Source organism: Lithobates pipiens, unplaced genomic scaffold (genome assembly GCF_037356315.1).
Source record: "Lithobates pipiens isolate NorthernLeopardFrog02 unplaced genomic scaffold, aLitPip1_a1.2 Scaffold_8, whole genome shotgun sequence".
NCBI classification, from domain to species: domain Eukaryota; kingdom Metazoa; phylum Chordata; class Amphibia; order Anura; family Ranidae; genus Lithobates; species Lithobates pipiens.
In genome coordinates, this window is record NW_027507903.1 from 316,438,088 (window position 1) to 316,465,539 (window position 27,452).

The 27,452-nt window shown below is 41.8% G+C and overlaps 1 protein-coding gene across 1 annotated transcript in view; it reads left to right on the forward strand.

The window, feature by feature from the left end:
* BNIP1 (BCL2 interacting protein 1) overlaps positions 1 to 24,643 on the forward strand; it is a 39,861-nt gene extending 15,218 nt beyond the window's left edge. The window contains exons 4-6 of the mRNA XM_077472818.1: positions 1,086 to 1,187; positions 10,892 to 11,010; positions 23,341 to 24,643. Coding sequence (XP_077328944.1) covers positions 1,086 to 1,187; positions 10,892 to 11,010; positions 23,341 to 23,534 — 415 coding nt within the window. The 3' untranslated portion in view covers positions 23,535 to 24,643. The remainder of the gene's footprint in view (positions 1 to 1,085; positions 1,188 to 10,891; positions 11,011 to 23,340) is intronic.
* The last annotated feature ends 2,809 nt before the right edge of the window (positions 24,644 to 27,452 follow it).

Below are 27,452 nucleotides of genomic sequence, written 5' to 3' on the forward strand. Positions count from 1 at the left end.
AGTGGAGGAACCTGTGGATATGCGTGTCAGGCCTCGCTTCAATGCATTGCATGCTCAAGCACGCATCATCAGGAAGTAGGTCTGACGCCATTTTAACGGAGCCTACGTACCCAACGGTCATGTGTTAATCATCACAATTAACCCAGGCTGTTTATAATCTTCAAAATCATAAAACAACTAGATTAACAGCTCAAAATATTTATTTATTTTTCCAAATGAAGAGGTTTCTGCTTACCCCTTGAGCACCACATGTACATAACAATATATAAGAAAATAATTTATAATAAACAACTTCATCCCATAAAGTGCAGCTGCATTCCTTCTTATCATAAATGGTTGGTGTATTAGTCAGACAGCCTTGAATTGCAAATATATGATATAGGAAAATGTGATATAGCAAAAATATGGTGTAAAAAACAGCAGTATTATATTCATAAAACCATATTGCAAAATATTATTTTATATCTTTAATAAATTAAATCATTTAATATCGGGCATAATTTTATAAAAATAATAAAAGAAAGAGAACCTAGCCTATGAGGTATATCTAATGAATGCAAGGTAAAGGAGGATATGTCACCCCCTAGAGGGCAAACTTTGTGTTACCATACCTCTATTTCTATAAACATGTACAACCCAATGGCATGGTATAAAATTCCAAGTCCATGTATATAGAACTCACAGAAATATCTCTTCCTATAGAGAATTATGTTATGGACTTTTAAATTAATTTATTCATTGTGCACTTTTATTATTGTCTAAAATCGTATATGAATTTTTTCACTTGTAAGATACTCATACTTTTTGCACCCTTCACTATCATTTTTTATAAGTTATTAGTTACTACTAATTTTAGGTGCTGCAATAGATTATTTAGAGATTTGCATTTGGTGTCGCACCACATCACTTTGTTTTTCACATTATTAGCAGAATGTTATATCTACAATTTGCTTAAAACTTCTGTGGGTTATTTTGCACATTATAATTGTTCTTTATACTGCCTTGTCCAGATTTGGCAGAGCTGTAGAATCATGATAATGTTGCTATAAAAAATGACCAATTTTTAGTTTTCATGTTTATTTCAGCAATCAGACTGTGTGGAGGAAGGCAAATCTTTCTTCTAAGCTGGCGATAGATAACTCTGAGAAGGATGAACTACTTGAAGGGGCTGATTCTACAAGACAGAGGTACAGTCTTTTTTATTTTATTTACGAGTTTCCATTGTGTCTAATGTTGACCATGTCTGTAGTTCTAGTTGCCCTATGGAGCAAGTAAAGAGTCCATTGATGGTAGCGATGCATGTGCAGATATAATTATAAACCATACACAAGAACTGGGGGCACGTTTACCCAGTGCCATTATATCTAGGCAGATATTCCCAGTCATTTTGGAGTCCTTTATCCCATAATTGCTTTACAAGTTTGAACTGTTCCTGAAATGAGAGCAGGCTGTGGATGAGGATTCTAAGAGCCTGGCATGCAACTATTCTACTGCAGCCTAAGCAAATGCAGAAAGAGCCCGGGGAGTATTCTACCAGGCATACCATTTATGTCCACTATTAAGAGTTTACTTCTCTCTGTGTATTATACAAGTATGCCCAAGTAGTGGAATGCCATTACCTAGGATGTTGCTATCCAAGCTGTCGGTCAGTGGCTATCAGTAGTGACATTGCTAAGAATACAGGAAGCTGTGTACCAGTGTACAGACTGTTCATATTTTTACACCAGCCTGTCTCAACCAGGGTTCTGTGGAACCCTGGGGCTCCTCCAGAGTTTGCCAAGGGTTTCTTGAGGACAAAGCAGTGGCAGAATGATCTCTAGCCTACCCTCACCACTGTAGCAAGGGATCACTACAATTTTCAACATATTTGTTTAATTTCCTGAGTATCAGTGAAAATTATTTTTATTTTTAAAGGAGAAAGGGGAAAAAGGGACTGGGCACATTCAGTTCTTCTAATTAAACCTCTTTATAACCTACTGAACAAGTTAATTTACCTTAAGGCTGGGTTCACACTTATGCGAATTGGATGCGCTTTTCCCCACATCCAATTCACATGACAGGAGAGTGTGACCGGCTCTCAATGGAGCCAGTTCACACATCTCTGGGGTGGCTGTGGCGCACAGTTTCAGAAGAGTCCTGTGTGTCTTTGGCTCCATTCCAGGTCCAAATTCAGGCAAAAATGTGGGCCTGATTTGTCCCTGAAACAGAGAACAGGGATGCACATGACCCCTGCTGTGAGTTACATGCAAATTCAGTGTGAACCCAGTCTTTAGACATGAAATATGAACTGCGCATATCCCTCTACAGTGTGGGGGGAGAGGAACAGGGAAAAAAATGTGAGAAAGAAGATGAATAACTCAGTTCATTTCCTAGTCCCAACCTCAAAAAAAGAAAAGAGTTTACCCGTCTGGGTAAACTTAAACCGGTAGCTTCAGCTGGACCATGAGCATCAATCCAGGTGGGACCAAACCTTGTCAAATTTCTTGGGACAATAGAATATTTTGTACAATGGCAAGACCACGTTTATTGCAGATATCCAACCAGTGAGCCTGTTTGGAGTGGGCTGCTTCCATCGCTGTAGAAGCTCCCTACGTGCATAATAAAGTAAAAAAAATAAGAATAACTTAATATGTCTAGAGGCTACAATGTCTTCCAAAATACCCAGTAACCCCAAGCGTGGCTCATGCTGCAGAGACCACTCACATAGCACATTCAAATCGGCAATCACTGACTCCCAGTATGAACAGATAGCTGTGCATTTCCACGCCATATTAAAAAAGGTTCCAGTAGAGTAGAGACAATGAGTGCAGGTGGAACTAACCTGAGGGTAAATGGCTGCCAACCTCTGAGGGGTGTAATAGACCCTGTCAAGGAACTTCAGTTGGATTAAGCGGTCTCTAGCTGAAATCACATTGGTAATATAAGAGCCCATACAGTCCTCTCAGTTAACAGGGTTAAGTTCCAGTATGTCAACTTTCCACTTGTCAAAAGCCCTATGAGTCTGACAACCTAAGGTATAGGGAAGATAATGGTTTGTCCTGTAGCCTAGATGTCAACAACCTCTCAACCCGATCAGGCTTCAGAGTAATCAGTTCCTGGAATTGGGCCCAAAGAGCATGGTGTAGCTGAAAATAGCAAAAGGATGTAGATACAGGCAAAGCAAATGTATCTCTCAACACAGCAAAGGAGGAGATTCCCCTATCTGTGATAACATGTTTTAAGGCCACAACTTCCCTAACCACCCACAACTGAGGCTCAGGGATCTGGGTGAGTTGCCACAGCTGAGGTGAGAAAGTGACATCCTTCCTATAAATTCCCCTAGACTGTACCCAATCGCTAAGCCTAGGTCAGCGATAGATTAAATTAGTCAACTCAGCATAGGAGCCTAGAAGGGCACCCTCCAGTGTGACTGCTGGGTTTTGAGTAGGCTGACTGAATCGTTGGTGTAGAGTAACGAGTACCGAAGACCAGTAATACAGTTGGAGGTTAGGGAGGGACCCTGCCCCCCCCCGCCCAGAAACCATACTTCATCCTGGGGGTTGAAGTGGCTGTTTTTCCCGTCAGTGCCTGGAGAGGGCCAGGACCACTGTAGATGTTGGGGGAGCAGGATGGTGAAGCCCCGAATCCAGTGAACTGGATTCCCGCAGCCTGGGTTAGCTGCATTACAGGAAGTAAAGTGAAGCTATTCCCAGACTGATGAGAGGAAGGAACGGAGCTCCTGCCCTCCACACTGACCAACAGTAGCCCAGAAAATCTTATCATGGGCTGAGGTGAATCTAGCCTCCATTGCAGCTATTCACCTAAAAGACAGAGAAATTATTTTCCCTGAATTCAGGGGGATTGGTCCCTGGGAATAGACGCACTAGCGAATCCCTTGCCATTCAGCCTCTGCTACGTCTTTCCCCCTATCATACTTATCCCGGAAGTCCTCCGAAAGTTTGTTAGATAGAACAGATCTAATCTTAATAGCCCCCTTTTGGCCCAAGATGCATTGGTTTTCTCTTCTGCAGGCTCTAGCATCAGAGCCTCCAGTCAAAAAGAGAAAAGACTTATTGTTAGGGTCCAGTGTTGCACCCACAGGTGGCATCCTTGAACTTAATGGCTTGGTGTGTGAAAAGATATTAATCTCCCAGGGATTCTCAGACAAAGTGGTCAGAGCCCTGGTTAATTGTAGGGAGCCGTTTATAAGAGCCATATACTCCAAAGTTTGGAAGAAATTCAACTATTGGTTGTCCGAAAATCAGAGATTTTCTTATGACGTTCTGTCTATTCTGGATTTTTTTTCAGGAATGTGCCAACAAGAGTCTTTCTATCCCTTATTATTTTAAAAGTTCAGGCTGCGGCCATTAGTGTGTTCCTACAGTACTCTCTCTTGGGAAATCCTGTCATAGCAAGATTTTTGAAGTCTATCATTGGTCCAAACCTGTGGTTGTCAGAGCATATCCTACCTGGGACCTGTCTCTAGTTCTTCAAGCCCTAGTGGGTTTTCCCTTTGAGCCCCTGAAGGATGTATCAGTGAAATTACTCACACTAAAGACAATTTTTCTAGTCGCAATTGCGTCAGCTGGCAGGGTCAGTGAATTACAGACCCATTCAGTTGGAGAACCTTTCCTCACAATTTTTGATGATAGGGTTGTATTCAAGACAGATCCAGGGTTTTTGCCTAAGGTAGCCAGTACCTTCCATAGATCCCATGATGTTGTGCTGCCAATGTTTTTCGGTACACCACCTAAAGGTGAGAAAGAGAAAAGCTTCAGTTGCCTAGACGTCAGAGTTCTTTTGTGCTACCTAGAGGTCACCAAAGCCTTTAGAAGATCAGACGCTTTGTTCTTTTTTTCTGGAGCCCATAAGGGTAAGGGAGCTTCCAAGACCACCATAGCTAGGTGGATAAAGCAGGCAATTACTGAATCCTACAGGGTTATGAAAGTTTCCCGCCATTTGTCAACGTGAATTCAACAAGAGCCTTGTCCGCCTCTTGGGCCAAAAGGGTTGGCGCCTCACCAGAACAAATGTGTAAAGCAGCCACCTGGTCCAGTTTTTTGACCTTTGTGAAACATTATCGCCTGAACCTCTTATCTTCTCAGAAGCTGGCGTTTGGTCGAAAGTTCCTCCAAGCAGTGGTCCCTCCCTAGACTGGTAAGTTCTGGCTCATCGTCTCATGGGCTGTCCTGGAAGATACCTTGAGAAAACCTGAGTTAGACTTACCAGTAACTGCTTTTCTGAGAGTCTTCCAGAACAGCCAGATGTCTTGAATTATGTTTTTTTTTATGCATATGTTTTACAGGGATGTCCTGCGGTTCTCGAGAATACTGAAGGGGTAAGTCTGGAGGACCGCCTTTTATTAAAATGTTTTTCCTGTCCTGGTAGGGGGAGCCCTAGGTCTCATGGACTGTCCTGGAAGACTCCCAGAAAAGGAGTTACTGGTAAGTCTAACTCAGCTTTTCATGCAGAGGCCCTACTGGGATTCCCTTCACCCCAGGGTTATGGCATGGGAGAATCGCCAAGGGTTCAATGGCCAGAGCAAACAATCCTTGGAAAAGTGGGCATCCATGCTTGTCCCCCCTGGATAGAGGGAAAGGGGCTGAAAGCACCCAATTGACCCTTACTCTAACCAGTGGGCTCTGGTGTAGCATCTTCACCTAATAAATAAATTTATGCCCAAACCCAAAACACTCCAGCATTTTCCAGAGATATTCCCACTCGACAGAGTCGACTGCTTTTTCAGCGTTAAGTGAAGCTGCAACTCCCTGCAATCCTCTGTCGCTATATCAATATGGGTAAACAGCTGTCTAATATTTATGTCCTTCCCTCTGCCTGGCATAAAGCTAGACTGGTCAGAATGTACCAGAGTTCTGATAACCTTGTTCAATCAGCAGGCCAGGATCTTTGTGAGAAACTTGGTATCCACATTCAGTAGTGAAATGGGATTATAAGAGGCACTCTATTCCATATCCTTACCCGGTTTGGGCACAACAACTATCTTCGCCTCAGACATTGTGAGTAGTAGTCACCTCCCGCAATGAATTCACTTGCATAGTGTGGAAGCGGGATGCTAATTCATCCGCATTGGCCTTATAGAACTCCACTGAAAAGCAGTCAGGTCCTGGGGTTTTCCCAGTTTGAAGAGAAGAGATAGCCGTTTGGACCTCTTTTAGGGTAATAGAAGAGTCTAGCCTGGCTGTATGTGTGTCAGTCAATACCGAAAAATTTGGCACTGATCTCTACTGAAATCCCTAAAAGGCATCCCAGGCGAGTGCCTCCGTAGCAGTGTCAGGGTTAATACCCTAATATGCGAGCAACTGTAGCTGAAAGGCACCATCTACCTCAGGATCCGCGATCTAGAATCTAGAAAGTCTCCACAGCTTGTCATGCATGTTGTTAGAAAGGGAGATCTGTACCAAAACTGGGCCATGATCTGAGATCCCTCTAGGCAGAATCTTAGCCCATTGAACCCTGGAAAGGAGAGGGCCTCTTGTAAGAAAATGTCTTATAGGTGGCAGAATGGCATGCATACGCTCTAGATTTGGATTTTTCCACCTCCAGACATTGATAAGACCATAGGTCTCTACCCAAGATGACAGATCTGAAGGGGGACCCCTGTCAGAAGTCTATCCACTCCAGGATCCAGAGGCATGTTAAAGTCATCCACTATAAGTATGTTATCCATAGCATAGGTGGCCAACAGAGAAATTATATTATGAAGTAATCTAGATGAGGCTGGAGGTGGTAGATCTAGGCCCCCTAACACCAATTCTAGACCCTCTATGTTAGCATGTATGAACACATACCCAGGGCCGGATTAACATAGGGGCTATTGGAGCTGCAGCTCCAGGCCCCTTTCTCAAGATAGGCCCATTTGCCCAAAATAAAAAAATAAAAAAAGATTGACTTCTAGGATTGTAGCTCGGCGATCAGGAGTCACAGAGACCCCAGATTTGGGGGGTAGGTAGTTAAAGACCCACTCCAATACTGGTTAAAATATGGGGCTGCTATCATCTATGGTTCCGGAGATACGGGGCTCCTTGGGCAGCCTGTTAGAAGCTCCATACAGAGCAGCAGTATAAATACAAGCTGGACTACTCTGCAGCAGACTGAGAGGATGAACTCACAGAACTTATAATAATTATTTGTATATTACTTATGATAATTAACCCCTTACCACCCAGGCCCATTCTGAGACTTCTCTCCTACATGTAAAAATCATAATTTTTTTTTATGCTAGAAAATTACTCAGAACCCTCAAGCATTATATATTGTTTTAGCAGACACCCTATGAAATAAAATGGTGGTCTTTGCAACTTTTTATGTTACGCGATATTTGCGCAGCAATTTTTCAAACTTTTTTTTTTTTGGAAAGAAACTGTTTAATTCATAAAAAAAACACTAAAGTTATCACGATTTTTTGTTGTGTACTAAGCGATGCTTTACATTTTTTACAGGTTACATGTTTAGAGTTACAGAGGAGGTCTAGTGCTAGAATTATTGCTCTCGCTCTAACGATCATAGCATATGTAACCTGTGTGTATCTGGCTCTGATACTAACCAGTGCCTACCCACGGACTGACTAGTATCTCCCCCCAGCCTGTCCCCACACACCCTCTCACCTGCTGACCTGTGAATGGGGCAATCACTCCTGCAGTGTTATTGTGTTCTGCCAGTGAATACAATGATTAGTGTTGCTAACTATAGCTGGCAGCACTGATTGTTTTGGGGAAAACCTGACAGGCTGGTTGTACTCAAGTCGGTTAATAGGTTGACTTGTGTAAAACCAGCTAGCCCATACATAGATCGACTATGGCTGGTCTCTGCTTAATTGGTGTAATTTCAATCCATGTATGGCCCGCTTAACCACTACACAGCCCCTAAACATCCTTCCACAAACCTTTACATTTTTCCTTCCCAAATTACTTCATCATCCTCTCCTATACAAGTGCCCACTGTCATACTCTCCACACTCCTCTCCTATACATAGTGCCCAATGTCATACCCTCTACACTCCTCTGCTGCGCATACTGCCCACTGTCATACCCCTCACACTCCTCTCCTATACATAGTGCCCACTGTCATACCCTCCACACTCCTCTCCTGTACATACTACTCACTGTCATACCCTCCACACTCCTCTCCTATACATAGTGCCCACTGTCATACCCTCCACACTCCTCTCCTGTACATACTACTCACTGTCATACCCTCCAAACTCCTCTCCTATACATAGTGCCCACTGTCATACCTCCAACACTCCTCTCCTGTACATACTACTCACTGTCATACCCTTCACACTCCTCTCCTATACATAGTGCCCAATGTCATACCCTCTACACTCCTCTGCTGCGCATACTGCCCACTGTCATACCCCTCACACTCCTCTCCTGTACATATTGCCTTCTGCCATACCCTCCACACTCCTCTCCTGTACATAGTGCCCACTGTTAGACCCTCCACATTCCTCTCCCTCACCTGCACATACTTCCCACTTTTATACCATCCATACTCCTCCCCTATGCCTCTTACCCACAAAAACTGTTCTTTAAAATTATGCTGAATATCCTCAATGTTACCAGCTCTAGAATGGGCACTTTTGTCAGTTCAACTAAAGGAAATCTCACAATCCTCATATTTGTTCTGCCCCATTATTAGTACTTATTTAATTTTGTAATTACTATTGTGATATATAGAGGAACACGGGGGATGTCAGCTACTCTAAATATAGCACCTGTAGAAAAAAAGTGTCCCTGAAATTATTTTTCAAATGTTGACAACTATGCACTTAGGCACTGCCCAAGGGCCACAGGGTCAGTAGGGGGCCCCATGAGAGGCTCTTGTGATATTAAAGCAGTAGTAAACTTTTCTAAAATTACTACTTTTTAGAGGCCCTGGGGTAGGTTATGCCATGATGTACAAGTATGCACAGCATATTAGCACATTAGGGTACACTTAAATTGTCAGATTGAGCCCTCCAGTGCTGTGCTGTGATCAATCCGGCGGCACTTCCATCTTCACCCGGTCTTCCTTCTGGGTTCTGTGCCTTCGGTCACTTGCCTTGGCCAGGCTGTGTTGATGTCATTCCCACACATGCTCATGTGCATCCTCTTTCTCTCATCCCCCCTTTCTCTCTCATCCTCCCTCCCTTACCCCTCACACCTCTTTCATCCCCTTTCTCTCTCTCTCTCATCCTCCCTCTCTCTCTTTAATTGAATTTGTTATAACAAAACATAGTTAGCATTTTTATTTATTTATTGTTTATAAAAGGCCCCACCAAAATCCCCAGCACCAGGCCCATGATGTTCTTAATCTGGCCCTGCACATACCATCCACCTGTTTCCATTTCCAAGTGTAATATATGAAAATGTAACGACTTTCACACTAACTAGAATGATACTGAAATCTCACCCGGGGTTTTTTTTAGGCTAAGCGTTTCACTGCAAACTAGGTGAGTTTCTTGAAAGGTGTGTGTGTGTGTGTGTGTGTGTGTGTGTGTGTGTGTGTGTGTGTGTGTGTGTGTGTAAAAAAAAAAAAATATATATATATATAATGGGTTATGGTCCTTTAGGAAACTAAATACTAAAGACCTCTTAACAGGAGAGTTCAGCCCTCTCGTGTTGCATGAAACTACATTAAAGTTAGCCATGCCAACAAGGAAGAACCATTTTTGACCAGGAAATTAATATACCTATGTACCCAGATGGATTGGCAGCATTCAAACATTGCATTAATTAGTACTATGTGCATCAAAATGACAGCTAAATTGTGCATTTTATGTAAAAACAAAAGAAACTGGTAACTTAAAAGTCCAAAAACCCATAAACATTTCCAGCCAGGAGACCGCTTCCTCCAGCAAGGTGAAAAACCGCACATGTCCGCCATCTTGGACTCTGAGCCTCACCGGGTTTAACATACTATACTTTATATTTTGTCTCGCAGATGGGAGCGAATATGATTTAAAGGTCTTACTTAGACATGGAGTAGTCTGAAAAGACCATGAGCTTGGCATTCTCATAACGCAGGTCTTCAGAGGTTCGGGCCTTCCGAAGCATCAGGTCCCATTCACGAAAGTTCAGTAATTTTAAAATTGAAAGTACATGGAGAAGCCCCTGGCAGGGGGCATATGATGGGCTCTCTCCACAGCAAAGTAAGATGAAAATTGGTTCGCTCCCTCTGCACCCTCCAGTGACCCCAGGATACGCAGTTTATTACGCCTGTTGCGGTTTTCGGTATCCTCTGTGTGGGATTCTAGATGTTTCACCTTTTACCTTCAGGGTATGTGTACACAGTATGATCCCTCTTAACATCCTTCATCACAGAGATCTGTTGCTCCGCCTCCCCCATGCAGCCCCTGAAGGCATCTAGGCGGATCTGATATATCTTCTTAGTCAGGGTAGACTTACAGGCAGTGATGGCTTCCATACCCAGGGGCCCCCTGTCACTAAGGGGAAAGAAAGAGGCACCACAAAGTATTTGTGCACTGATCCAACTTAAGGATTCCTGAGCTGGAGCTGCTCAATCACATGTCCGCTCCCCATCTTGGACCCCATCATGTCCCCCCCAAAGCTGTTGATATTTTAGTGGAGATCCTGAAACCTGAAAACTTTTCAAAGGATTCCTGCATAATAAAAAAAATAGAGAAAGGCTGGTCTAGATCATCATCATCATCATCATCATGTTATTATTCTACAGGATTTATATAGCGCTTATATATAACAGCTTTCTGTGCTTTACAATATAAATTACAATATATAGAAGATAGAAACCTGATGCAGACTTGTGAAGAAACCTAACAATAATACCATACAGTTAGCATGATGTGTAGTAGTATGCTATGTCTACTGTTCTCATGGAAAGTTGCATGCAAGAAACAAATATAACATTTTTATATTTTTCTGCCCCACAGAAAAGTAACCAAAGAAAACCTAACAGAGTCCACAAGCAACATCACGGAGAGCCTAATGAGTGTCAGCCGCATGATGGCTCAGCAGGTGCAGCAAAGTGAAATAACTATGCATACTCTAGGTATGGCCATACTTGAATCACATACACTACAGTATATGCTGAGTGTAATAAACTGACTTCCAGCATCACATGCTTTACAATTATATTTTTATGTACTTCAAAACATTAACCACTTTAAGTCCAGGGCGGTATTTACTGTACATTTTTCACACGTATGTTAACCACTTCGGACCCAGGCCAATTCTGACATTTCTCTCCTACATGTAAAATTCCTAATTTCTTTGCTAGAAAATTACATAGAACCCCCAAACATTATATATGTTTTTGTTAGCAAAGACCCTAGAGAATACAATGGCGGTCATTGCAACTTTTTATCTCGCACGGTATTTGCGCAGCAATTTTTCTAACGCGTTTCATGCTTAAAAAAAAAAAAAAACAGTAAAGTTAGCCCAATTTTTTTGCATAATGTGATAGATGAAGATATGCCGAGTAAATAGATACCCAACATGTCACGCTTCAAAATTGCACGCGCTCGTGGAATGGCGCCAAACTTTGGTATTTAAAAATCCCCATAGGCGACGCTTTAAATTTTTTTTACTGGTTACATATTTTGGGTTACAGAAGAGGTCTAGGGCTAGAATTATTGCTCTCGCTCTAACGTTCGCGGCGATACCTCACATGTGTGGTTTGAACACCGTTTTCATATGTGGGCGGGACTTATGTATGCGTTCGCTTCTGTGTGCGAGCTCATGGGGACAGGGGCGCTTTACTTTTTTTTAATTTTTTTTTTTGTTAATTTTTTTTTTTTTTTTACACTTAAAAAAAAAAATTCAAAAAAATTGACTTTTATTCCTATTACAAGGAATGTAAACATCCCTTGTAATAAGAATATGGCACGATCGGACCTATTTACAGTAAAATATGGGGTCAATAAGACCCCACATCTCACCTCTAGGCTGGGAAGAATAAAAAAAAAACAAAAAAAAACAATCATGGCTTCCTAGCCAGATCGGCGCCGTTAATTTGAATACCGAGGCCGGGCGTGACGTCATAACATCGTGCCCGGCCTCCAAACGATCATAGAGACTCCGGGGACAATCTAGTCCGCCGGAAATCTCTATGGTAACTTGCGGGGGCCGGCGGATCCTGTGACCGACTCACCGATGGAAACGGTGAGTCGGTAGAAGCACCGGAGGGCGGCGGGAGGGGGGGTCCCCTCCCGCCGCTCGTAAGAACGATCGAGCGGCGGAACAGCCGCTATGATCGTTCTTATGGTGTAGGGAAACGCCGGCTGAAAACGGCAATATCTGAATGATGTCTGTGGACTCAGGCATCATTTAGATATAACCAGCGAAACCCCATGACGTCAATAGACGTAGTGCGGGTCTCAAGTGGTTAAAATCTGCATTTTTTTTGCTACAAAATTACTTAAAAACCCAAAAGGTTATATAATTTTATGAAAACAGAGGTCATGAAGATAAGGATGGCAACAGTTGCAATTTTTTTTAATGCCACACAATATTTGGGCTTCAGTTTATCAAACTCATTTTATCAGAAAATGCATTAAAAGGACCTTTAGTGCACACAAACACAATATAATATCTAATTTTGGGTAAAAGATGGGTTTGCCTCAAGTAAATGGACACCAAATGTATCAAGCCTTAGTATTGTACGTGCCTGTGAAATGGCAAAAAAAAATTACGGAACCCAAGATTTCTGTAGGTGACAATTTAAAAGCCCTTACATGTTATCAGTTTGGAGTTTTTGTGAATTTTGGCTTTATAATTATTGCACTCACTCCGAAGTTTGTGGTGATACCTCAAGTGCAATTACAGTTTATATACACGTGAATTAGACCTCCAATTTCTCCCCTGTCCTCCACTGCAGCTAATAAAGCACATATATTGCTTGATTAATTGCTTACCCAGCTACAGTAGCCAGGGAATGAATGAATTTAAACTGAAAGTGACAAAATCCTTGTTGCTTCCAGGTTCATATATCGCAGGGAAGATCAGGGAATAGATGTTCCCGAGCTCCACCTGTTCAATATACTGAGTGTACCTACTGTATAATCCACAGATGTCCTATTTTGCCCACTGACACTTCTGTCTGTGCAGTGTATCAGAAGATTTTGGGATTGATTTACTAAATGAACAAATGCTTTTTTCTTTGAGTACCCATCATGTGCAAGGGAAATAATAATAAAAAAAAAAAAAAAAAAAAAAAAGCAGCAAATAATTGGCTAACTGAAGTGAAGACAGTTTTATTTGCTTCACTAATCCCCAGGAACATTCACTTACCAAATGAACAGTCTCTATTCCTTTAGTAAATAATCCCTCTTGGGTTGTCTTTTTTTTATTTTATTTATTTATTTATTTTTTTAAATAGAAATAATACATTAGTGCTGCAGGGATAATACTTAAAGTGGAACTTCACCCTAAAAGGGAAGTTCTGCTTTATGTCCTCCTCCCCCTTCCTATAACACTTTTGGGGAAAAAAAAAATTCTGGTGGGTCGGCTCAGGAGTGGATACCTAGTTTTGGTAGGTACCCGCTCCTACTTCCAGGTGGATCGCCTGTGCGATTCCACAAGGAGTTTGCCCCCTGCCTGCAACCTCTCGGGACACGTCCCAGGTCCCAGGAGGCTGTGGGACCATTCGGGTAGAGCAGCACATGGGCAGTGAAAAGTCGGCTGTGAAGCTACAAGGAGTCACAGCCGACTTTCCTCACTAAAGATGTCGGGGACTTGAAGACCAGTGAAGAACTGGCCCAAGTAAGGACGCTGGAGCCTTGGACATGTAAGTGTCCTTTTATTACAGTACATTACAGTATTTGTAGCCACTGACTTTGCTATTTTTTTTTTTTTTTTTACAGCCTGAAGATCCTCTTTAATCACCTCCTGCCCGCTCTATAGCTGAAAGACGGCTATAGCGCAGGCTTACTTTGCTGGGAGCTCATACATTGGACGTCCTCCCGTTATCAATTTGGCCGCGTGCCGCTTTCTGTGATCGCTAAGTCCTTCGCACGCAGCTGATCACAGATCGGGGTAAAGAGCCGATCACAGTGGCCCTTTACCATGTGGCTGTCAGCCAAAGACAGCTGATCACAGGATGTAAACACAAGCCAGTTATCTGCTTGTCTTTCCTCACGCTGACAGCGTGAGGGGAGAGGAGAGAGCCCGTAACCGGCTTGTGTTAAAAGGACATTGGCACCGATAATCGGGACACTGATTATTGGTGCAATCCCAACAGTGCCCACCAGTGCTGCCAGTCAGTGACCACCCAGTGTCCTCTATCAGCGCCCATCAGTGCAGCCTTATCAACACACACATCAGTGAAGGGAAAAAATAAAATTCCTGTTTGCAAAAAACGATAAAAAAAGTTTTTTTTTTTTTTTTCAAAATTTTTGGTCTTTTTAAGCAAAAAATAAAAAACCCAGTGGCAATTAAATACCACCAAACGAAAGCTATATCAGTTAAAAAAAATTTAAAAAATTTAAAATACAAATTTCATACGGGTACAACATTGCACGACCGCACCATTGTCATTCAAAGTGTGACAGCGCTAAAAGCTGAAAATTGGCCTGGGCAGGATGGGGGTAAAGTGCCTTGTAGGCAGGTGGTTAAGATTGCATTTGAATATGTGAATTGACATCTGAGGCTACCTACCTTCACACCTCATTTTATGTAGGTGTGAATGCAATCTAATTCACTGTGCTATTTTTGGCATAATAAGTTTGGCATCGTACTTTTTGGTTGTGGACATTTTGGTGTCAATTACTTTGAAAGTTGAAAAATAATAAGGGCACACCTCAAGAATGTTGTACCACATTCGAAATGTAATTCACTACACCTACAAAAGAAATATGTTTTTTTGTGATACCCTTAAAGTGGCAGTAAACTCCAAAAGCTTACCTATTTATTGATGTAGTGGCTACATTTGTTTTATTTTTTAGGTTTTCTTTCCTTATTTTCATGTGATGATCTGGCTAGTAAGATTGTTGTTTTTCAAAAGAACAAGCTGCAATGCGAATGTAGCAGTTTGGAGTGTTGGGTCAAACCATTTATGACTGACAGGGTTGCTTACAATGATCAGCTTTTATTTATTCATGTAAACCCTTTAACCCAAAAGGGGAAAAAAAAAAACTATTGCTGTAACTATTTCAGTAACCCCAGTGTGAGCTGGAGTTTGGCTTCAGCTTGGTAGTATATCTAAATTTGATACCGTATTTTCGGGGTAGGTCTTACCATGTAACATGCTGTCTTCTCTCCCTGCCTGACAGGAATCCCGTGTGAACAGAGTTAAAAGGCTTGTAAAATCCTATAATTCACTCTATTACAGTAGTATATAATGTACAATGTGTGTGCTTCTGTAATATAATTGTGCCACATACCTTCATTATCGCGCCGATCTGCGATTCTGTGACCCGCCGGAACTCCCTTCCCCACAATTATATTACAGAAACACACACATTGTGCATTATATTCTACTGTAATAGAGTGGATTGTGGGATTTTACACGCATTTTAAACTAGGGCTTATTTTTGGGGTAGCGCTTATATTTCAGCCCTTCTGGAAAATAAAGCTAGGTCTTATTTTCTAGGAAACACGGTAGTACATCGAACATTCCTCTCCCCCCACAAATGCTGTCCAAAGGTGCACCTGTGCTTCTTTTATCTGGAGGGGAGCACTCTGATACAGGAGGTGTGTTACCATCCAGATCACAGGTGAAAACAGAGTGGGGTGGGAACCTAAAAAAGAAAACAAATGCAGCCACCATATCTAATGATTGGTAAGCTTTAATATATTACATTTTTGGTTTTGGGCTTAATTTAAAGCCTTTTCCTATAATTTTCTTGGTGATTTTTTTTTTACAAGGTGAGTTGCCAGGTCTTTCTTCAACCCTTCCCAATTGCATGACTTGGGACTGGAAGGAAGGAAAGTACCCAGGAGAAACCCATGCAAAGTCAATGCAGATAGTGTGTTCTGGCTGAAACTCAAACTAAGGACCCCAAAGCTGCAAGGCATAGGTGCTAACCACGAAGCCATCATGCTGCCTACAATAGAAATATGTTTCCTTAAATATAACCCTTAACCACTTGATCTCCGGAAGATTTACCCCCCCCCCCATGACCAGGCCATTTTTTGCGATACGGCACTGCATTACTTTAGCCGACAAATGCACGGTCATGCAAGTCTGTACCCAAATAAAATATATGTCATTTTTTGCCACAAATATAGGTTTCTTTTGGTGGTATTTGATAACCCAAAAAGAATTTCTTTATAAATGTAGGCTAATATGTATTCTGCTACGTATTTTTGTCAAAAAAAAAACCCAATAAGCATATATTGAGTTATAGCGTCTACAAACGATAGTGTGTATATATACTGGAATTTTTTTTTTTTTTTTTTTTTTTTTTCATACTAGTAATGCCGGCAATCAGCGACCTATAGTGGGACTGCGATATTGTGGTGGCCAATCTGACATTAACTGACGCTTTTAACACTTTGTGGGAACCAGTGACACCAATACAGTGATCACTGCTAAAAATCTGCATGGTCATTATACTAATGACACTGGGAAAGGGGTCAATCTAGGGCGATCAGAGGGTTAACTGTGTGCCTAGCCAGTGGTTTTCTGTAAACTGTGTGCTGCTTTTACTAAGGGAACATGATTATATTTCCTGCTTTGCAGGGACAAAAAATCCATCACTTCCCCACTGTCAGAATGGAGATCTGCCTTCTTTACATAAGCAGAGCTCCATTCGGTGTCTCTGCCCAACGATCGGGAGGTGCCGGTAGACATCCATTGCCCAGTACCCATAGGTGGTCCTGTGTGAAGTGGCCCGGCGGCAGTGCATCCATTAGGTGGTGGTATAAATGCGTAAATTCTGCACAGCAGGTCTGCCCTGTAGCAGTTTGGGCGGTCCCTAAATGGTTAAAGTATATCCAAAGCCCAAACTGTGTGTTATTTTTTAGTTTTGAATAGTGTGTGGAATGGTTAAAACCCCTGGCAAGGTGTGTGTGTATTTTTTTTTTTTTTTTTTTGCCAACTGTGTCTCATTAGGACGATCTTTCTTAAATTGTGTTCCGTAGATACGAGAAGTGAAAACTCTCACTGCCCTCTTCAACAGTTGCCAACAGAACAAGCATTTCCTCTTTATTCCTATCCTTAGTGACCACTGAAAATATTTGGATTTTCCTCCCTGTTAGTCCCATGCTCACCGGCACAATTAGAAAGTGAATCTTCCTAGCAGAGACACAGGCAACAATATAAACCTGACAAAGGTTCTAACCACTCAACACTCTATCTATAAAACATTACACTTTCACCTGACCATACCTATAAGCAAAGGTTTGTTGTTCTGATCAGCCATTCTTGTAGCTTACATCTGCAGCACAGTGCATTAGAGCAAGTGACCCAATTATTTCCTGGTTCAGCACCTCTCTGCATCGAAATTGTGGTGTAAACATCAAGTCAACGTTATCACCGTATGTACTTAGGACTCATTCACACTGTATGTCGTTACCTGAGTATTTCCTCATGGAAAAACGAAAGTAGCTGCAATGACACACAGAAAACAATAGTTTTCTGTGTGTTATGTTCGCACCACAAAGCAGTGTTTTCACTGCATTCCAGAGCTGTGTGATCTTATGCATCATGTATAGACACCGCCCCCTGCTGCATGGCTTTGCAGCCCAAAACACTGTGTGGGAAGCAGCACTTTGGGCTGTAGGGTAGTGTGATCAAGGGACCTGCAGGGATTTTAGTCTTTAGAAATAAGTCAGTCCTTCTTAGTGAGTGTTTGTAGTTCAGGAAATGGCTGAAAAAAGAACATATTCCTGCTTTTCCACTTCCTATAAAACTTCATCTTGAGTAGATTTAGCTTTTGCAGATCTGGCATTGGTAGCAGATATTGTAGAAGCTACATATTTACCAAGTGGTCTTTCGGACCGCTCTCCTCTGTTTTTGTCAATACGCACCCCCACTTTGAAAAACGCATCATTGTGGAGATTGGCTCCCCAGTGGGTGCTATACCCAGAGATAGCGGAAAAAATTTCATCAACGTTAGTGGAATACTGGGAAAATAATGCTGGGTCATCCTTGTTGGATATTGTTTGGAATGCCTTCAAAGCATATGTGCGAGTACAATACATTTCAAGTATTGCGGCGGTTACTAAGAAAGAGAAGGCTAAGATACAGGTATTACAAACAAATAGAATTGCAGAAGGAAAAATATATTTAAAAAAAATAATATATATGTGTAGCGCTATGACAAAAACAAGGGAATATTTGTTTTAAAAAAAAATTATACGTATCAGCATATAAATCTTAAACCAAGAGAAACCATATTCCCTAATAGTGAAAAAGCATAAACCACTTTTTAAGCGGTTGAATGAACCTATAAATTGCAAATATTAGTGGAAAAAATAATATTGGCTATAAATGATAGTTAATCATGAATAATTAACAAAAAAATGTGCAGGTGCCAAGTAGGTCCCAAAATAAAGACCAATAGTAGATTTGTAGAGGAATCAACTTTCCAAGAGACAACTTCCAAAGAAAATTGTGTACTCTTCAAACATGCATCACCACCACCACCGTGAAACTGGGGGAGGCTTACCGAAAGACTTGGACTTAGTCAGGCGTATGCCCCCCAAGTCATATAGGCTTTATATATGGAATTCACCCGCTAGGTGTGGATACTCCACGGCCTCAGCTTGCACCACCACGTCACATAAGCGAGATGTTCGTTAATATCCAATGAGGGATGATGTGATGATCTTGTACATAAAACCATAAAAGCAAAGGTACAACATAGCGTAATATTGTCAAAGGATTTTTTAATGAATAGGCATAAAAAACTCACATTTGGAAGAAATAAAAAAATGGCATGTACATGAGTGGAGAAACAGCGATGTCTGCAGAGGAGTCCATCCAACGCGTTTCGACTACGGAGTCGTCATCTGGGGTCCAGACCCCAGATAAAACAAATATTCTCTTTGTGTCATAGCGCTACACATTTTTTTTTTTTCTATTTTCATTTATGCTTTTTTGTCTAGAAGCGGTGTTGGCAGCTCGATGAAATTTATTATCACAGCGCAGTATTCAGTGCCTTGCGAAAGTATTCGGCCCCCTTGAACTTTTCAACCTTTTACCACATTTCAGGCTTCAAACATAAAGATATAACATTTTTTATTTTTTGTGAAGAATCACCAACAAGTGGGACACAATTGTGAAGTGGAACGAAATCTATTGGATTTTTTAAACTTTTTTAACTAAAAAAAATGAAGAGTGGGGCGTGCAAAATTATTCGGCCCCCTTGCGTTAATACTTTGTAGAGCCACCTTTTTCTGCGATTACAGCTGCAAGTCGCTTGGGGTATGTCTCTATCAGTTTTGCACATCGAGAGACTGAAATTCTTGTCCATTCTTCCTTGCAAAACAGCTCAGTGAGGTTGGATGGAGAGCATTTGTGAACAGCAGTTTTCAGCTCTTTCCACAGATTCTCGATTGGATTCAGGTCTGGACTTTGACTTGGCCATTCTAACACCTGGATACGTTTATTTGTGAACCATTCCTTTGTAGATTTTGCTGTATGTTTGGGATCATTGTCTTGTTGGAAGATAAATCTCCGTCCCAGTTTCAGGTCTTTTGCAGACTCCAACAGGTTTTCATCCAGAATGGTCCTGTATTTGGCTGCATCCATCTTCCCCTCGATTTTAACCATCTTCCCTGTCCCTGCTGAAGAAAAGCAGGCCCAAACCATGATGCTGCCACCACCATGTTTGACAGTGGGGATGGTGTGTTGAGGGTGATGAGCTGTGTTGCTTTTACGCCAAACATATCGTTTTGCATTGTGGGCAAAAAGTTAGATTTTTGGTTTCATCTGACCAGAGCACCTTCTTCCACACGTTTGGTGTGTCTTCCAGGTGGCTTGTGGCAAACTTTAGACGAGACTTTTTATGGATATCTTTGAGAAATGGCTTTCTTCTTGCCACTCTTCCATAAAGGCCAGATTTGTGCAGTGTACGACTGATTGTTGTCCTATAGACAGACTCTCCCACCTCAGCTGTAGTTCTCTGCAGTTCATCCAGAGTGATCATGGGCCTCTTGTCTGAGCTGAAAGTTTAGAGGGACGTCCAGGTCTTGGTAGATTTGCAGTGGTCTGATACTCCTTCCATTTCAAAATGATCGCTTGCACAGTGCTCCTTGGGATGTTTAAAGCTTGGGAAATCTTTTTGTATCCAAATCCGGCTTTAAACTTCTCCACAACAGTATTATGGACCTGCCTGGTGTGTTCCTTGGTCTTCATGATGCTCTCTGCGCTTTCAACAGAACCCTGAGACTATCACAGAGCAGGTGCATTTATACAGAGACTTGATTACACACAGGTGGATTCTATTTATCACCATCAGTCATTTAGGACAACATTGGAACATTCAGAGATCCTCGCTGAACTTCTGGAGTGAGTTTGCTGCACTGAAAGTAAAGGGGCCGAATAATTTTGCACGCACCACTTTTCAGTTTTTTTATTTGCTAAAAAAGTTTAAAATATCCAATAGATTTTGTTCCACTTCACAATTATGTCCCACTTGTTGGTGATTCTTCACAAAAAATTAAAATTTTATATCTTTATGTTTGAAGCCTGAAATGTGGCAAAAGGTTGAAAAGTTCAAGGGGGCCGAATACTTTCGCAAGGCACTGTATATCAAAATATTGACAGAAGGAAAAATATAGCGTAGATCCTACTATTATCAATTTTGATATAATTATGGCAACACAAAGGGATTTACATTTACATATCATGGAAATAACTAGGTTCTAATTATATAAAAATAGACAAATTTTTTTTGAATGGGGGATAAAAGTAGTAGGTTTTTGGCAATGTTAGCGCAACAGGAACATCAAGACACAATTATATCAGAAATTAAGACCCTAGAAGGAGAAATGGTAACTGAACCTGAAGAGATTTTGGAGACTTTTAGGGGTATTATGGTTCCTTGTATGCCTCCCCTCCGACTTCTGCCCGAGGGAGATGTCGGACCTTTTGGACCAGATAGCCTTCGGGTGGTTGTCGGATAGGGTGAGAGGGACATTGGTTAGCCCAATTACAAGTGAGGAGATCTTGAAGATTATACATATGTTTCTGAAGGGAAAAGCCCCAGGTCCGACGGAATTCCTGTGGATTTTTATATGTGTGGGGACTTCTTAGCCCCAAAATTAGCGGAAATATTTACAAGTGGATTACTGAAAGATGCCCTTCCAGATTCAATTAGACAGGTACATATAGCCCTCATATATAAGGAAATGAAGGACCCGAAATGATGCGCTTCATATAGGCCAATAGCATTACTAAATATAGATATTAAAATATTAACATTGAGAATAGAACTATTAAAAACCATTCTAGATTCAGTTCAGATGGGATTCATGCCTCAGAGAATGGTATACGGGGCCTACAGGTGGGGGGGGGGGGCTGGAGGAGAGGATAACCCTATATGCTGACGATATGCTGTTATTTCTGGGCAACGAGGCCCATGGTTGCAAAGAGCTTTAGCATTATTAAATACCTATTCACTATTTACAGGGCTTAAGGTAAATTGGGGTAAATATCCTATTATTTCCTATTGATCAAGGAGCGCAGGATTCAGCAGCTCCAAATTTGCCACTGCAATGGGTAGCCGAATTTAAATACCTTGGTATAATAATCTCACGACAGGCTGAAGATTTTCTTGTTAAACTTGGATCAAGTAGTGCAAGAATTTAAGAAAAAACTGAGGGCATGGGAGGCCTTGCCCCTGTCCTTGTTAGGATACATACATTTAATAAAGCTGAAGATTCTTCCTAAATTTCTATGTTTATTTAGAAATTCACCACAATAGTTACCAGTCTTTTTTTGTGCAATTACACAGCATTTTTTCCTAATTTCTATAGAAAAATAAATTGCCTAGAATTAATTTGACTACACTTATGCATCCTTTGGCGCAGGGGGATTGGTCTTCCCCAGTCTTCAGCTAATATTATCTAGCTGCACAGCTGGTTATGGTGGGGGGGGGGGGGGGGGGTTGAATCCTGATAAATACAATTTTGCTACAATGTTAGAGGCTGCAGTGGTACACTCCATCGAAACACTCCAGGCACTGCCGTTTCGAGGGTTGAAATCTGTTTATGACCTGACCCCCTCGATGATAACGACAGTAAAGGTATGGGAGCTGGTATAGCGGTAGAGAAACACTCTAAGGAGAATTTATCCCAAAACACTCCACTGCAGAGAAACTCTCAGCTGCCCCATTTAGATTCCATTCAGGATCCAGGGGCCTGGACCAAGTTTAAGGTCAAAAAGTTATCCCAGTTAGTACATGGGGAAAGAATGATCTAATTTGCAGGAATGATGGAAAGCTGGAATATTCCAGGGATCCCACAATTGATAGAATCAGGACTAGAATGAATAGTTAGGAGAAGGGAAAGGAAATCAATTTCAATTTTATATACTTAGTAAAAACTGCATTGCTAGATATAAGCAAGTTACGAGTATGTTGGACAAGAGATGTCCCAAAATTAGAGGAGGAGAATTTCCATTTCAGATATTCGTGTCACTTTGAGATAAACTCTCATACAATTTAAGATAACACATAGAAGCTATTATACACCGCATAAATTATATAGAATATCCCCATTGAACCCCCAGAAATGTTGGAGGTGTGGGAACGTTCCAGGAGTTTTCATTCACTTATTTTGGTCCTGCCCAGCGATAGTGGTATTTTGGAGGGAGGTTATGGGGGTAATTGCTACAGTGACATCAGTTGCTCTGGAACAAGATGCAGAAATCTGTCATTTAGGTCTGGTGGGGAATAATATTTCCACTATAGCAAAGAGAACACAAGTAAGTCTACTGCTCTTCTATGCAAGAAAGGCAATAGTATTGAATTGGAAATAAACAGAAGTCCCTCCATTAGCCTTTTGGAAACATTTAGTGATCGATAATTTTCCATTATATAGGGAAACGTACTGTAACAGAGCCTATGGGGAGAAATATGAGCAAGTATGGGCAAGTTGGATAGCAGAACCTACAACAGCCTCTGGGCAACTTAAGGAGTCAATAGATGGAATGGCAAGAAAGAAAGTAGTGAGATATTTGACAGAAAATAAGAATGCTTGTTTTGTTTTTATTTTATTTTTTGATGTAATAATTATCAATGAAAATTATATGAAAGCCCCTGCGAGAGTGGATAAATTGAAGATTGAAAAAATGTAAGTTGTAGAATGTTTTTCTATTGGAAAATGAATAGAGCTTTATAAAAAGAAAATATTAAAAAAGGCTGATTTTTTTTTAAAAGAATTTTGTTTTTCTCATAGGGTTCTGTTTTCTAACTCTTCTTTCTCTCTTCAGCCACCTCATCCAGGACAATCCAGGAGGCCAATGAAGAATTCAAATCCATGTCTGGAACCATCCAGCTTGGCCGTAAACTTATTACCAAATATAACCGCCGTGAGCTGACGGACAAGTTGCTCATTTTCCTGGCGCTTGCCTTGTTTCTGGCAACTGTACTTTATATCTTAAAGAAAAGACTCTTTCCATTCTAACAGTGGCTACACACTCTAGGACCTTACTTATTAATAGCTGCTACCGTAACTCGTGTGTCCGATATGGATCCGAGGATGCAAAGCAGATGGATGACAACATACAAACTCTGTCTGCTATAAGCGTGTATATTTCTCTGCTGGAGGGAGGCATATGAGCCCATCACTACAAAAATTGCAAGCAGGCTTTTTATTGCAGAAGGGACATGCTATGTCTCTTGCAGTAAACAAACTTGCCTATCTGTTCACAATTTTCTTTAGACTGTACACCGAGCTGTGAAAATGCAGCTTAGTTTACATTCTAGACACACTTCAGTCCCAGAGAGGACAAACTCCTGTGCAAATGCGACCTGTCAATCAAGATGGCCAAAGATCCTGAACTCAGAAGACTTGGGTGAAGCTGTCAACATCCGAGAGAAACTAAGGGGCTTACTAACTAAGTAGAAAGAATTAAGGAAAGTATTTAAATAAGGCCTTTTAAAGAAAAATTTGGATAAATAGATAAGTGCACGGGATTGCATATTATTTATTCTTCTGTAGAGCCAGTCTTGTGATTTACAGACCTCTATCAGATTGTGTTGTCGGGAAGATGACTCCAGTATTCCTGTATTGGTTTTATGGTATCTTGTGTCACCAGCCTGCCCACTTGACAATGAATCAGGTGGTATCGCGCCGAATCATTATCGAATGTATAGGCAGGAAGCGACAGGCAGAAGCTGAACCAGAAAATAGCGGTTTCTCTTTTGTGACTGTACAGTTTGGCTGCGGCAAGTAAATTACAAGACTGGTTAAATAGAATTAGGCCTGTGTGAATAGGTTTGTGTGTGCTTCACATAGGTTTGGCATCTCTATACAACCCTATGGTAATGTAGAACCCACTTGAAGCAGGTCAGAAGGTGGTCAACTGCAGGATCAGTGCATTCAATTCTGAATGATCTCAGAAGCTTGTTATCGACACAGGCCTTTAGAGATTCTGTGGAAGGTAAAGCAGTTCCCAATATGTATTTGGCTGTTTGGCTGATGCTTCACTTAAATGCCAAGACATGTTTACTTTCGATGATATATGATAGTACTGCCAAATGTGTATATATGTGTATATATATTATATATATATATATATATATATATATATATATATATATATATATATATATATATATATATATATATACATGTGCATATATATATATATATATATATATATATATATATATATATATTTTTTTTTTTTCAGGTTGTTCCTCGAGTTTACAATTTCTTGTAGACCAGGGTTGCCCTAACTTTTTGAAGAGCGAGGGCCACTTAAGCGCCTTGGTAACAGGTCACGGGCCAGAATGAGCGGAGCAGGTGGATGGCATGTCCGTGCCCACTCTGCATTTGCAGAGCGGACACAAATGCAGCCCACAATACTTTTTGGCGGATCATATTGGAGATAGAACACAAGTCGGTTTATGTCTGCCACTACTTAGAGGTTAATGGAGGGTCCAATTGGTAGGACTGTCGGACTGACCGTGTGAAAGGGGTCCAGGGCTGCTTTCACATTGATGTGCTGAGGTTTACCCGCACCATGTGTGCAACGCAGTGTACCTTTTGGCTTTCCTGCAATTTGTAATAGGCTTCTATTATATTCTGCAGGTTTGATGCACTTTCAGAAAGCTCACCAAACTCGCAGGTAATAATAGAATTCTATGGCTCTGTGCAGGTAACTTGCAGGTAAACTGATCTGCACCTCCAGATCAGTTTGAAAGCAGCCCAGTAAACACTGCAGAAAAGATATGCCCATATATACACTGTTATTTTTTGTAATGAACTGACTTTTAATAATAGTATTCTTTCTATTCTATCCCAGAGCAGGAGGTCGCGGGCCACATCAGAGGGCTCTGCGGGCCACATGTGGCCCCCGGGCCACTGGTTGGGCACCTCTGTTGTAGACCATGTCAGTTATTTTACTGCTCTGCCATCATATGACAGCAGAACCTCTTGGTGAATTTGGTGGACATGGTATTCGGTGTTCTCCACATATCAACTGCCACCAACGTCATGTTTTTCAGAAAGAACATAAAGTTTAAGTTTGGGAAATGCTACCTGGTGAAATGTACTAATAAACTACGATGGGAACTTTATAAAACCAGAGCCATTTTAAACTATTAGTAGTCTTGCACTGTGAAAATAAAAAACACACACAAACACACAACAGCTGAATTATTCTTAAGGCTTGGGCTAGTTGTTCAGATGTCCCTCCAAATGTGCGATGTGTAAATTACTGTAAATAATATTTTATATTTATTAGAAAATTATCTGTGTTTAGATTTGTTCTGTTTTTTTTTTTTTTTCTAACGTTCTCCTGCACACAGGAACCAGTCTTACCAGTTAATTTATGACAGCTGAAACAGACATGGGTCCTACAGTCGTGTAATCCTTGCCTGTATTAGATAAACTGGGACCAGTTGGATGTCCTCCAAGTATACACTTCCCATTGCCACCTATTTGCTCAATCTTATTGGGGACAATAGTTTTCTGAGTTACTCTGCCCTTACTGATTAAAAAAAAAAAAGATTTTAAGAAGGTAAGCTCATGCCTGCTAGCACGAATGTGTGCAGATTAAACAAACAGGATCCGTGATGAAGTTTAGCGACATCTTCTAAACTAGTCTTTCTGAACCTTTTTACTCTGGAATAACCTATGATGTGATTTTTCACAGGGAACCCCTGCAAAAAATCATTATATCTAAAGCTCACACTATGTAAGGAATGTTGTATACTTAACCACTTGCCGACCGCCTCACGCCGATGTACGTCGGCAGAATGGCACGGGCAGGCATAAGCACGTACATGTACGTGATTTGCCTCCCGCGGGTCGGGGGCCCGATCGGGCCCCCGCCCGGTGCCTGCGGCGGTCGGTTTTCGTTCGGGAGCGATCCCGGACGAGGGGACGGCCATTCATTCATGGCCACCCCCTCGCGATCGCTCCCGACGAATGGAAATCCCCGGTGACATCACTTCCTCTCCTGTAATGTAAACACAGGAGAGGAAGTGATGTATTCTCTCCTCCGTGTCGGTATTTTTCGTTCCGACACGGAGGAGAGCGGATCAGTGAGTTGCACCAACACATCCCACACACAGTAGAACATGCCAGGCACACTCACACCCCCCCTTTACCCCCCGATCACCCCCCCAATTACCCCTGCCCCCCCAGTCACAGTGACACCAATGTCATTTTTTTTTTTTTTTTTTTTTTTTTTTTTTTTTTGCATTGGTGTCATTTGTGACTGTAATAACTGTTAGGGCAGTTAGGGTTAGCCCCCTTTAGTTCTAATGTACCCCCCTAACCCCCCCAATAAAGGTTTAACCCCGTGATCACCCCCCGTCGCCAGTGTCACTAAGGCTGGGTTCACATTGCAGCGGTTTATGAGAACGAATGTGATTCGCACCGCACTGCAGTGCAAATCACATCCGATCTCTGTGCGATTCGAGTTCAGCCATTCGCCGCACCCGCCGCACCCGCCACACCCGCCGCACCCGCCGCAAATTCGCACGGGACCCTTTTTTTGGCCCGCAGCAGAATCGGATCGCATGGGTGTTCACACCATGCGATCCGAGTTTGCAGATCGCACTGCGATATGCGAACTGATCTGGGGGTGTCAGTAACATTTCACTGACACTCCCAGCAGTTCGCATAGGGCAGTGTGAACTGCCGCCGGGAGGCATGCGATGCGGGAACCCGCCGCGGATTCGCGGCGTTTCCGCATCGCTCCAGTGTGAACCCAGCCTAATAAGCGATCATTTTTCTGATCGCCGTATTAGTGTCACAGGTGACGCTAGTTAGGCAGGTAGGTATTTAGGTTCGCCGCAGCTTTTTATAGCGCTAGGGACCCCCATATACTACCGCATAAAGCCCCCTGATTGCCCCCTAGTTAACCCT